The sequence below is a fragment of the Harpia harpyja genome, chromosome 6 (assembly GCF_026419915.1).
Source record: "Harpia harpyja isolate bHarHar1 chromosome 6, bHarHar1 primary haplotype, whole genome shotgun sequence".
NCBI classification, from domain to species: Eukaryota; Metazoa; Chordata; class Aves; order Accipitriformes; family Accipitridae; genus Harpia; species Harpia harpyja.
In genome coordinates, this window is record NC_068945.1 from 5,558,932 (window position 1) to 5,573,227 (window position 14,296).

Consider the following 14,296-nt stretch of genomic DNA (forward strand, 5'->3'; position numbering starts at 1 on the left):
CAAATTTCATCCTATGAAATTCTGATTACATCTTACTGTTTATGCTAAATGTGAACGCACTAAGTAAGCTTGGTGATCCTGTTAATAGAAGCGCATGTCACAAATCCCTGCTTCGTTCTACGGGTGCACTAGTGTTTCTGATTTCTGAGACACTCCGTCTTCCTCTCAGTCTCCCCTCCAAATCATTTAACATTGTGTGATTATTTTTACTGGATGTTTTGTAGCTTTCTGAAAATGTTACATTTTGGTATGGTTCATTTTCAGGAATCTTATGTTTGTCACTTTATTTTCCTGAATTTCAGAAACAAAACACTTGGCTAAACAATGTTATCACTTATTTCATGAGTGGCTTTGGGATGCTGGGACTTAAGTTTTAGGACAGTGGCTTTGGTCCAGGGAGTTGTTTCCTGAGCTGGTAACTTACACAGATAAGTTATACTGGAGATGATAGAGGTGTTATCAGAAGTGGTTCCTGGCTTTATCTACAGTGATGCATTTCTAGTACTGAATCAGATTTGGTGTAAGGTAATGCTAATTTGGGGTGGGGGTGGAGGGGTGGTATCCATTGTTGCTTTTTACTGTTGTGTACAGAATGTCCCTGACAATTCCCAAGGTTTGGAAACAAATTTATTGTCATTAGGACTCTGCTTACTGCGATGTTATAACAGCCCTTACGTAAGTTCTGAAGAGCCATGCAATATGGAGAAAAGGAGGCTGAGGGGCGACCTCATGGGTCCCTACAGCTTCCTGGGGAGGGAAAGTGGAGAGGGAGGTGCTGAGCTCTTCTCCCTGGGATCCAGTGAGAGGACACGTGGGAATGGTTCAAAGCTGCGCCAGGGGAGGTTTAGACTGGACATCAGGAAGCATTTCTTTACGGAGAGGGTGGTCAGACACTGGAACGGGCTTCGTGGAGAGGTGGTCGATGCCCTAAGCCTGTCAGTGCTTAAGAGGCATTTGGACAATGCCCTTAACAACATGCTTTAACTTTGGGTCAGCCCTGAAGTGATCAGGCAGTTTGACCAGGTGATTGTTGTAGGTCCCTTCCAACTGAAATAGTCTATTCTGTTCTGTTCCATTCTATTCTATTAATAACAACTAGTACATCCCTACTTCTGTTGGAATGTAATACCTGTATTGCTTCCTTTTCTTCTGCTCTCAGGGAACATTATGTACCTATTAACACAGTGTTAAAGTGATTATTTTGCTCTTCTCTAGGCCCTTTAGTGATTAAAGTACTGAATTTATAAATTTTTGTGAAGATATTGCATACATTTAGGATAACTGTCACTAAGAAAGGAGCGTGGTCTTGATAAAAATTTAGTAGGAATGAAAGGGATGACCTGTATTACATTTGTGAAAAACTTTTGATACTTACACTCAGATGTTTTCCTTTTTAAAAGGAAATTGTCAAGGAAGCATTAATGGAAGAGCAAAAACGAAGTGAAAAGGCAATTGAAGAAGCAGTGAAAAGGACAAGAGAGGAACTGATGGAATATATTAAAGAGCAGAAAAGGGTGAGTTACCAGTGGCTAATGGGTTTCACTTCATGCAGTGAGAAATTGGAGAAGTTTATTAATCCTGAAACCTGTCTTAAAATGCACAAGGGCACAGAATCAGGAGTTACATCTTCAGATTTGTCACTCCTTTTTTCAAACAATTTGTTACTATGATATATTTCTTCATATATATTTATAGAATTGTAAGTTCATCACAAGCTGAAAAGCAGAAATGAATACATGGGTTGAAATTTACAGTATTTCTTATTACACTAACTTAAAGATGGGGCATAAATGCAGTCTGTCAAATTCAAATTGTGATCTGAGTTCTGTTCATTGAAAGTATTTCAGTATCAATAACACATGCTATTTTATGTTCTCAACCCATATTATATGACAGCCTGAGAATGTATTGGTGTTCTATTGAGCATGATTTATAGTCAGCGCACTGTTCTTGTTATGAAATGTTGTAATGTTCTGAAACTTGGGTTCAGTTATTCTGTTAATGCTATATACTTGCAGTTTAATGCTCATATATACTCATTTGTATAAACAGTAAAATGAAACTTAAAAGACAGTTCAATTCGTTTTCAGTATGAGGAGAAAAAATAACACATTTCTCCCCTTTGAGGCTCTTTAGAAAAATAAAAACAAAAAAAAATTTAAAAAACCTCTTTCATATGGCAGTAGCAGTGCAAGATCAAATTCAGTGATTTCAGTATTCTCAATAAATAAAATCACTAAGCTTGAATCTAATTGGTAATCTTGTCCTGAGAAGGAAGTAGAAATAATGTGTTTGGCCTCTTCTTTTCCCTGCTTTTATGGGCTGAATAGTAGTATGGGAAATAGGATTTAACTTCAGAAGTTTCACTCTACTACTAGTTAAGATTAATGTTGGGTGAGTTCTCTTCCATTATACTGCGCGTGGAGAAATTTCCATTTAGCAGTATGGGTCTTACTGGCAAAGGCATTTAAACAGATGTCCAGGGCAAAACACGATCTATAAGGATGTTTGAGCATATTGATATCTGAAGTTGGTCATTTACAAAGGATAAGCTGTGGGGAAAGTGAAAATGGGTCTACTATTAAAATAGCTTGTATCATAAGTAAATTGGTTAATAGGACCACTAGTGCAGATCATTTAGTGCATCTAATGCAGACTCGTCACTGTTGACAGCTAGATCACGCCGTTTTGAATTGACAGGTAATTTTCTGCAGGCACATCAATAGCAACTTACCTGTCCTTAATCTCTTAGGTTTCCATTTTCATCAGGAGTGGAGATTTTCTTCCACTTTATTTACACCTACACACACAGTTGGAGCTCATTGCCATTATTCCATTGTCTGACTACTGTTAATCTCTCTTGTTGTTGTGAAGTTTTCATAAATCAGTGAAACAATGAAAATACCATCTTCAAAGAAACAAAATCCTCTTTGGCTTTTCTAGTAGGAGCATCATTTCCATTCATTTCATCGAGTTCTGGAATATCAAAGTATTTCAGTCAACTTTTTTCCCTTATTGATCAATTGACACATATCTCCATTTTAAAAAAAAAAACCCAAACATATGTATGGACAGCTAGCTTTTTCTGGCATAAGATTTATGAAGTCTATCTGTATTTAAGTTGAGAGTGGAAGATGGTTTTAACTCCAAATCATCTGGCATAATAGCTTCTATATGATTACATAAGAGGCAGAGTAAATGGACCTTGATCAAAGCCCATGCACCTGTCAGAGTAATAAATATACTTTATGGACTATACTAAAAAGTAACAGCTTATGGAAGGAATTCCTGGAAGGAACTCAGGGAAAATGCCTCGCTTTCCTGGCTGAGATTCAATGATGGGTTTTTTTCTTGAGTGATGCGGGGAGTCCCACTTACACCCTTGCAAAGGTCGTTGTGGTGGGTTGACCCTGGTTGGATGCCAGGTGCCCACCAGAGCCATTCTATCACTCCCCCTCCTTCTCAACTGGACAGGGGAGAGAAAATATAACAAAGAGCTTGTGGGTCGAGATAAGGATAGGAGAGATCACTCACCAATTACCATCACGGGCAAAACAGACTCAGCTTGGGGAAAATTAACTCAATTTATTACAGATCAACCAGAGTAGGGTAATGAGAAATAAAACCAAATCTCAGAACACCTTCCCTCCACCCCTCCCTTCTTCCCAGGCACAACTTCATTCCCGGATTCTCTACCAACCCCCCCAGCGGCACAGGGGGACAGGGAATGGGGTTTACGGTCAGTTCATCACACGTTATTTTCTGCCGCTTCATCCTCCTCAGGGGGAGGACTCATCACACTCTTCCCCTGCTCCAGCGTGGGGTCCCTCCCATGGGAGACAGTCCTCCACGAACTTCTCCAACATGGGTCCTTCCCACGGCTGCAGTTCTTCACGAACTGCTCCAGCGTGGGTCCTTTCCACGGTGTGCAGTCCTTCAGGCACAGACTGCTCCAGTGTGGGTCCCCCACGGGGTCACAAGTCCTGCCAGAAAACCTGCTCCGTGGGCTCCTCTCTCCACAGATCCGCAGGTCCTGCCAGGAGCCTGCTCCAGCGCGGGGTTCCCACAGGGTCACAGCCTCCTTCGGGAACCCACCTGCTCCGGTGTGGGGTCCTCCCCGGGCTTCAGGTGGAGATCTGCTCCACTGTGGACCTCCCTGGGCTGCAGGGGGACAGCCTGCCTCACCATGGTCTTCACCACGGGCTGCAGGGGAATCTCTGCTCCGGCGCCTGGAGCACCTCCTCCCTTCCTTCTTCACTGACCTGGGGGTCTGCAGGGTTGGTTCTCTCACATGTTCTCACTCCTCTCTCTGGCTGCCGTTGCTGTCTGTCCCAACCTTTTTTTCCTTCTTAAAAATGTTATCACAGAGGCATTACCACTATCGCTGATTGGCTCGGCCTTGGCCGGCGGCGGGTCCGTCTTGGAGCCGGCTGGTATGGGCTCTCTCGAACACAGGGGAAGCTTCCAGCAGCTTCTTACAGAAGCCACCCCTGTAACCCCCCGCTACCAAAACCTTGGCACGCAAAGCCAATAGAGTAGTGTACACCATATATGTTTCATCATCACTGTTTTGAAAATAAGTTTGTACTATCCTTCAAACCATGGGACATGGGCACAACAGTATTTGTACTTGGTTAGCAGTGGTTAAGTGCTTCAGGAAAAGACTCATAAACAGATTCTTATCCAGCTTATTTTGTAACAGTACAAAGTACATTTCATCCCTCATGGTAAACGTAGTATATACAAGGTTTCAAAGTAGCTTGTAACTTGCTTAGTCATTTATTCCATTAAAACTTTCTTTAGCAAAAGTATAATAGTTGTGAAATCAGTTTAAGAAAATCAGTTGCATATTGGGCCAGTTATATATTTGCTACAAATATTTTAAAATATTAATGAGCATTTACAGTCGTATTTGTGCTTGGATTCTTAGAAGAATTTCTATAACAGTTTATAAAAGTTGGATCTGACAATCCCAGAAGTTTTGCAGTACATTATAAATGTAGTCGAGCATTACACTGTACTATATATAATAGTAAATTTTTACTTTGAGTTAGAAAGAACTGATTGTGAATGAGTCTTTTTAAAAATACATTGATTTGATAATTTGTAGAAGTCATTTGTGTCAACATAACATATACATTGAAAATAAACCATAGAAATCTCCTGTTGCAGTTTGAAAACTGACTTCAGTTATATTCTAGCTAACCATTTTTTTAAATTTTTTTTTTATTACACATTCCTGATGATCAGTAAACTTAAAATCTTGTAGGGGAGTGGAGGAACAGTAGGAAATATGAAGTTTGATTTTTTTTAAGGTCAGGTTCAAACCATCTTTATTCTGACAGGTATTAAGTACATGTTCTGAAACAGTCTAACCTACTGCATCTCAGGATTCAAATGAGAACTTAAAGTTTCTATCACAGTCTCTCATTAGTCTTTCATCAGTGAGAACTGAAGCAAGAATGTGTAGCTTAGCCACACACCACAGAAATTGCCCCAGCAATTTAGTAATTATTGACTAAAATATGATGCTTCACAAGTCCAGGGTTTGTTTAAAGAAACATGTAGTGATGGTTGTGGGGTGTTCTATTCATTCCATGTCAGATTCTCTGATTTTGCACATTGGCTTCTGAAAGCGCTTTATTTGTAACTAGATTTTCTGGAATAGGAAGGTTATAAGACTGGAATGGACTTTTGGGGTTATCAAACCAGTCTTTTGCTGTTACAGGTAATTCCTTTCCCAAGTGGTCATAGAAGCATCATTTTGAAGCACTTAGAGTAATCCTTTTCCAATTTATGGCATGAGCTGTATTAGGAATCAGTCAGTTCATGAATTTGCCATTCAGGTGGAGATACTGTAGGGGCCAGGATGGTCCTTGGCAGTGTGGACCTTTTTTTTTTTGTCCTAACAAATTTTCTAGCCTAGTTCTCTGGTCACAAGGTCAACCACTTCTCACTTCTGCTTCTTTACTGCTTGCTTCAGCAGAGGGTCATTGAGTCCTAGCAGTGCAGTTATTACTCTCCCAATAGCTGGTGTTTCTGTCCATCGTATATATCTGTAAAAATATTAGGAGACAAAATAATACTGTAGTAATAATTTTGCATTAGTTTGTTCTGCATCCATACAGAAGATTAAAACATGGTCACAAAGTTGAGAGGTTTTTGCCCTTCTAAGTTTCGTTCTCTTCTGTAATGTGGCCTTAGTGTAAATATTTGTTATTTTTGTGTATGGAATTGTTTGGAAATTCTTTCTGTAATCACCAATGAAGAGTCTTATGAACCTTTTTGTGTAAGGAGCTTTATCCAGTACGCCTTTAAATAAACAGTAAAAGTCCCATTTGATTTTGGTGTGAATACAAGTGCCTCAAAAATGTCAGCTTTATGCTGGAATGTAGACCTTTAATTGAATTTTCCTAGTTATTTTACAGGAATTCTTACTCTTTCAGTTATCCATGTTGGGTTTTTTACTGTGGGGTCATTTGATATTTTAAATAATTTAATTACTTGCATTTTTTTTCTCTTTATGGTTACTTATTCATACTAGATTTTGTGCAAGACATTTATGCACTGTTTTCTCTTTGTGCTTAATTTTTTTTTTCCATTCCTGTGGTTGACTTTTCTATGTCTACAGTACTGTGCACTATGTGTTTTAAAATAATTATTTCCAGTAGTGTCAAATAAATAATTGAACTGGCTTCTGAAAGGGTGACTTCACATTAATTTGGAATAGATTAGATCCAGTGTGAACTGAAATAATATCTTGGTGCAGAAATTTTTATTTCCTCTAGTTTTTCTTTATTGACATCTTTTCTACCAACTTTTCCTGTATAAAGTGTATAAAACCTTTTTTGTTTGATTGTTTGTTTTAAATTAAGCCAAGAGGAGGAGATTCTAACTTATATTCTTCCTACTTTCCTATTTCCAAAACACTGGAAAACTATTGAAATCCTGTATTTATCCTAGAATTTTTTGTGCCAATATCTAAATTTTATAGGAAAAATCGCTTGAGAGAAATTTGACTAATTCGGATGGGTATATACATCTATTGGACCTGCTGTCTTAGAGACTAAAGGTTGAAATAAGTCAAAGACCATGAAGATGTGTTGCACTGAGCATCTGTCAATCACATGCTTAGTTTCATCTCAGTTCAGTTGAGGCGAGAGCACATCTTGCTTGATCCCCCCCCCCCTTTTTATACTGAAGGTAAATTTAAATATATTCTCCGTGTGTCATCTGAAATGCCCTTCTGTTTTTGTATTTCTAGTTATACATCATTATTCTGTTCTAATTGTTTTATGTTTAAAAAAGGTTCCTTCCATAGGACTCAGGTAGTTCTCTCTGTAGGTCATTTTGCTTCACACCTTTATTTCTTTTTAAAGCTATGGTTTTTTAACCTTTGACTGAGATTTAGTTGTTTATGATTAAGATTTAAAATGCAGATGATTAATCTTTAAAATACCAGTGTTTTGCTACAACCATATAGAGCTAGTTTTATAAACACTGAACCATGTACTAGGGCAACAATGTTAAATACTTAATGTAACCGAAGCTGAAAAATAATAACAGATCCTGTCCTTCAATGAATTTTAGTCCCCATCATTTAGTCCCTCAACAATTTTAGTCCCCAACTTAATGGATAAAGCTGCTTTTCAGAGAATGTTCAAGTAGAAAATGCATTAAATTACGTTTTAGCATTAAGTTAACTGTGAATGATTTTTAATCTTTCCCTTGCCTTCAGCATACCAACCATATATTAAGGAACTTAGTATTATTTCCAATTTTGCAACATATCTTTGTTTTGGATATTTTGTTCTATTTCATCTTTTTCTAGGTCACAAGAGGAACTTGATTTAGTTGTATTTAATATTCAATATGTTCAAATTCTCATTCACTTGAATCAACATGGCTGCTGCAGGGAAGAATAAACACAAACATGAGGAGTTCAGTACAAAAAAAAAATCACTCAAACTAGAATATGATTTAAGACAGGTTGAAAATTAATTGCTACCATTTCTGTTTCTTAAGGTATGAAAATACTAGGTATGTCTCAGTTTATAAAGTGTTAATAAAGCAATTATTGCTTGATATTGATTTTTACATTTAAAGATACACTATCGAAATTACCATTGTTATATTGATAACTCATAACTCTTGCACCATTTGTGGTACTCTCTGCACTTCTATAACTTTTTCTCATCTTAATTGAAAGACATCATTTAAATACTTAAGAGGGGATTTCTCTGAAACAGATGTTTGGCACTTGCAAAGATGCAAGTTAATATTTTCCATTAATTTCAATTTTATTGGAATTTCTTGTTAAAAAAAAATCATCATATGGTTTTGGTTTCTGCATATGTCATGAAGAAGCAGTACACAAGAGCATGTCTTGGGTTTACCCCCTACTTTGTATTTGACCTGATCTTTTGTGCAATTGAAATACTTAAGTTATACATTTTTTTACTTGCTTTGTGGACACAGTTGAATTTTCCTTCATCATGTTGATGGTTTTTGTTTAGATATCGTACTGTAAAAGTATTCTTTATAAAAAGCAAGGAAAAATACAAACATTCAGAAGTGTTTTGTCTCTTAAGATAGCTGCTATATTGTGTTCCAAGAGGTTGCTGTGATCTTATTTTACTGGAAGCCTCAAAACTGCTATCTTCTAACTTGGTCAATACAAAAGAGTCTTCTGATGACAGTTCATTCTGTTTGCATTTGTACACTGCATCACTCTCTACATCAAACTCTGCAATCAGCAATACTTAAAATATGACATTAATGATTATAAAGCGGTCTAGTAAATACAGTTAGAAGATGTCACCTGCAAAACACGCAGGAAGATATACTTCTTCCCATAATATGGAACTCCTTGCCACCAGATGTTGTAGGTGCTAAAAGCCTAAATGATTCTTTCTAAAAAAAAAAAAAAAAGACTAGATAAATTTATTGGAAGAAAATTCCATCAGGAGCTGTTAAATGCAAAGGTATTCTGCTCTGGCTAAGGTAGTGACTGCATCAGTGCGTGCTTGTCCTGTTGTACTCTTCTACGTGCTTGCTGTTTGCCTCTGGTAAAGGTAGATGCTGCGCTAGATGGACCTTGGTCTGACACGTACTGACATGTTGCGTACAGCCTATTCTTATGTTCTTGTTATGAAAACAAAGTGAATAGAGAGTAAAAATAATTTACACAACTGTATCGTTTTTTTAAAAAAAAATGAAGGTGATGTCTGTAAGAAATGCCAAATCCACTGTCTGTGTGCTACATCATGGGGAAGTACAAAAGGAGGCACTTGGTTGTTTTCCATTTCCTCAAGGAGACCAGTGTAGTAGCAGCAGCTACCACACTTGTAGGACCTACCTGTGACTCACGTACAATTTGTTGCTTCAGTACTAAAAATGGACATAATCTGATTTGAGTTCTTAGTTTGGCATATGTGCAGTCAACTCTTCTGTGTCTACCAGAAAAGAAAAAAAAGAAAGGATTTGTGGAAAGTGGTAGGATGCTAAAAATTAAATTATGACTCAAAGTCTAATTTCAAATATTTCTGCTTTTAATTGTCTCAGGAAGCTTGAAGAACCACGCTCTTAATAAATCCATTATGCTTTCATGTCATGAAGTAATACATACATGGACTTCATTAAGACTTTTTTAAAATGAAATTATGAAACTAAAACCTGGTACTTAAAAGTAAAAAGTACTTGTAATATGTGTGCCTTCAGCACACCATCCAGGCCAGGAGAGTCAAATGTTAATTTAAAGCATTTCTGTAAACATTTTTAGGAGTGAAAACAAATAACGACCTTAACAAAAGCTTATCAGTTTGACAGCCTGTTTTAGCTATTGTATTTTCCTGGAATACATTTTTTCATGAAACATGTGTCTTGTTAGGCAATGTAAATGAGATTTACTTTGAGAGTGGAGATAACATCTCTGACCAACTCTATGAATCTGTGTTTGGGAGGATTACCATAAGTGTTCCTATGAATTCAATAATTTTACTTTCTGTATACTGTATGTATTTTCAGTGGAAGATACAGAACCACAGCAAGATTAGATGAATAAATGCACTTGTTATTATTCCAAGTTGTCAGCCTCACAACTGTCATCTTCTTTTCAGCTGCAGCAGCAAGTAGAGCTTGCTGTAGTTATCCCCGTTTGGTTCCTTGTTCATGCTACTGATGCTGTGGATCCCACACGCTATGTAGCTGTCATGGTTACACCACTTTTTTTCATGGAAAATAATGAGGATCATTTTAGGGTAAAAAATACCTCCCAGGAGCCATTTTCAAAATTACTTTCATTGTAAGCTTAGTGCCACAACTGAAAAAATACAGTTCCTTACCGAGATACGAAAGTTGCACAGAAGGCAGCCTTACTCAGAGGAAAATACACAGTGCTGCATTGAGCTTTCCTTAGAAAGAACAAGGAAAAAAAAAAATAAAAGCAGTAAAGTTCTTTTATTATGACATCAGGAGATGGAAACAAGGAATATTTATGCTCCCAAAGGATATCTTCCGCCTGGAAAGCAGTCACTTAAAGAATCTGCTCTTCTAGGCTCCTAACTCACAACATCCGATCATTTAAATGTTACCAATTTCAAGCTGCTGTGTAATACTGACTTAAGCAAGTATACGTCTGTCTGTCAGAGGAGACATCTGTACAGACTAGAATGCCACCCTGACTTCAGGCTGAGTGTTAGTTCCTCCTAATATCTACCACTCTGTTGCACGAGAAAGTTCAACAATATCACCGTCATGCTTGCTTCCTACCTGTTTTGTGTATGCCCGCGTCTCTGCCAGTGGCTACCTCAGAGTAAGTAAGGTCTCACAAATTCTAAAATACCTACCTTATCAGTGAAGAGGTAGAGCTGGGAAAGGAAGAATTTAACTCCTATGTTGTGCAGCAGTTAGCCACTCCTTTGACTCGTGCCAAACTGAGGAAAGTAAGACAATTTGCCTTCCAGTCTCCTGTTGTTCCTTCAGAAAGTGAACAGTAGGCAAACTGACAGAAATAGCGTAATGGTTTGAATTGTTTTTACAAATGCACTTCATTTTTGGTCACCTAAAGGGTTACTTACAAGTAGATATGAAGCTTTCAGACAGAAATGTGATTTTTCATGTTGCCAGTGTCCTTGTAAACTGTCCAAAAACTAAGTAAGGCTAAAGTCAATAAAAGTAAAAACTGAAATATTTCCACGTGTCTTATAAAAATCTTAATGATCAAAGCAGTTAATTGGTCACTACTGTACTTCAAACTAAGATCTGTTTCCAATTATTTGTTGTTAGAAAGGTCAGGAAATTCTTTTCCCTGCTTCATATTTTTTTCAAACTTGGACAGTGTTCAGGCTTCTTCTACATAACCTGCAAATGTTGTTTGCCTCTTGTTAAAAGCTAGGCATTGTTAACTCTTAAAATCACACAAATATTAGGAAGTTTTGTGGAATGGTAGTCTGCAAAAGTATTCTGTTGTCCAATTCCAGTATTTTTTATTGTCAGTGCTACAGATTGAAAGTTGTTTATAAATCTCAGAGTTCAGTAATTTACTGTCTGTTTGACAGTACTGCTGAGTACTGCTGTTGAGTGCTTCAAACAATATTCATTCAGTATGTTATAGTTTGCATGTTTATAGCAGACAAAAATGTAGTACTCTAATATTGTGCCTATTATTTATGTACTTTTTAATTTCTGTGACCATTAGCTGTGCAGAGAAAAAACTGAATTTTTGTAGTTGGCATATATAGGAGAAAGTAAGCCACAAGAGAGAAAGGTTTCTACCAAATAAATCTTGTTCTGAATAGGTTATTTAAAGAAATTTTCTAAATGACAAAGATTTACTTCATAAAATAAGTACTTAGAGTAAGCATTTCTTATATTTCTAGTTCCTGAACTGCTATCCACATAGCCAGCCAGCAAGGAAATTTTAATTTTTCCTGTTTACATTGACATTCATCTTCCTTCAGGAAAATTTACTGCTTGTTTTCTGACAACAAAACTAATTATATTAAGCAGTCACATTTTGTCTGCAACATTGTACACAGCTCTCATTGACTTTAAAGGGCATATTTTGGCCTACAGGGGAAAGCTTACGTGTTAGGACTTGAGTAATCATTTGAATGACAGACTTGTTTTTACGCAGCCCATGTTTCCCTAAAAAAATGCAGACACTTGTTTCAAATGCACTCCCATCCCGATTTAAGGGACAGAAGCTGGGAGCAAAGATAAAACCATTGTAATGAAATTCACTGTACTACTGTGTGTTCCCATATGATTTGTGCAGCTGTGCCTCATAACCTTTAGAAGAAAGCATAACTAAACATTGCATTTCTCTGACTAATATTTACCAAAATATAAGTGCACACTTCAGAATTGCGAATATCCAAATGAGATATTTTGGGGGTTTAGTATTGAATAGATAATTTTTTCTGATATTATGGAAACTAAGGACCTATTTCAACAACAGTATTTTATTTTTATTTAAGAATCACTGGCAAGCTGGTATAAGCCATATCCGTCTTACTGTAAAGTGAAGAAAAAGCTGGCAAGTTTCTCTTCTGGCTTTGTATAGAGAAATTATTCCTTTAGTTTGGCAATAATACAATTACTTTTGGAAACCAGAATTCCAGGCCTGTTTCCTGCTTCCCTGACCAGGTGCTTTCTGTGCAGTTTTGTCCAGCCCGCGGGATGCGTGGGAGGTTACCTCTATGGGGTCTTGGTATGTGCTAGGACAGTCAGCGTAGCTATTTACCATCTAACTAGGAAGAACTGGAAATATTCTTGCTCTTTTCTGAAAAAGACTTGGAATATCTGGAAAATACTAGTGTTTACCCTAATAAAAGGCGTTTATAGAGGGTCAGCTCATCTTGGGCTGTACCTTAAAGTGCAAGTCATACATTTTCCCAGTTTCAGTGGGATTATTCTGGAAAGAAACAAGTATTTAGCATTTGGAGAGGGAATTGTGTGTTTCGTTCTGTGCACAGATGAATTGTAGTCACAGTGCTTTTTAAGGGAGGAAAAATAGTGATCAAGTTATACCCAAGACAGCAGGAAATATTTATAAATCAGATTAGCACTGCTAATTTCCTCCATGGCCATTCTTGTGTATCAGGGTTATTTTTAATAATGTACTAGATTTGTGGAGTGTATTTTGAATGTTTATTCTGTCTGAAGAAAACAACTAGACCTTTGTTTTGGCCTTTTGAGTAGTCTTCTATCAGGTACACTGGGTTTGGTTACGGTACAAAATCCTATTTCAGTTTTTTGAAGTTCCATGTGTTATATTTCCTACCTACATATGGTCATACAGATCTGATTTATCATGAATGCACTTCTAGAAATGATTTTTTTTTTTACCTTTGTTTTTGTAGATTGGCTACAAAGCCTACAAAATCTATCTTGAAAGCACCTTTACCAATATAGTTTGTGGAAGATGATCTACATTACAATTCCTATAACCCTTGTTATCTACATAGCTTTTTTTTCCTAATATGTGAAATACTTTCTTTGCAGTGTCCACAGAGAATACCTTTATTGTATTCTTTCAAATCAGAAATACATGGGTGGATGGATATTCTGCAAAGCTATCTGCCTTCTCAACTCCCATCACCTGGCTATTATTTGAGTCATATGCTTATAAAAGACAGTGTAGTAGTAGTTTATGTTCAATACTTGTTTTTGCTGGCACCACAGATAATTGTTTTTATTGCTTATAGATCAGAGAAAATTTAAAAGATCTGGAGTTCTAGAGGTGTCTAGTATTGAGAGTTATCTAATATTTTCAAAACAAAACTGAAGTATTCTATTTAAAAAAAAAAAATCTAAGCCCAAGTATCAATTACATGTTTTTATTAATGATTCTCCATGTGTACTGTCAATATCATGTAACTGTTCTAAAATCTGAGCAAGGTTATTATAGGCAAGTGATTCTATTAATAATGTACCTGGAACTACAAGTCTTATTTTTACTGCTTAACACACAGAATTTCCCCAATAAATAAAATTGTCTAACAGTGCAGAAAGGGGAGTGAACAAGAAGGAAGAGGATTTCTTTACAAAAGCAGTAAAGGAAGTGCGCTAACTAAGAGCAAGAAGAATCATAGAAATGGAGGATGACAAACATTCCATGCAGAAGAGTTATCATGTATTAGTGTTCAGATCAAGATTTGCAGTTGAGCTTTCAGTTTCTGACTTCAGAAACTGAAACATATAACTTTGGTTTGTTAACTGTACATTTAACAAAGTCAGGTCTTTTTTTAAAGGTGATGTTGGTTGGTATCCTGAATCATCAGTCAGTTCAGAA

General features: G+C 36.8%; 1 protein-coding gene across 3 annotated transcripts in view; it reads left to right on the forward strand.

Moving 5' to 3' along the window:
• The window catches only part of CCDC91 (coiled-coil domain containing 91), a 157,745-nt gene that overhangs the window by 119,294 nt on the left and 24,155 nt on the right, over positions 1-14,296 (forward strand). For all 3 annotated transcript variants that reach the window (XM_052789907.1, XM_052789906.1, XM_052789908.1), the window contains one exon: positions 1,401-1,514. In XM_052789907.1, the coding sequence (XP_052645867.1) occupies positions 1,401-1,514 (114 nt within the window). The remainder of the gene's footprint in view (positions 1-1,400; positions 1,515-14,296) is intronic.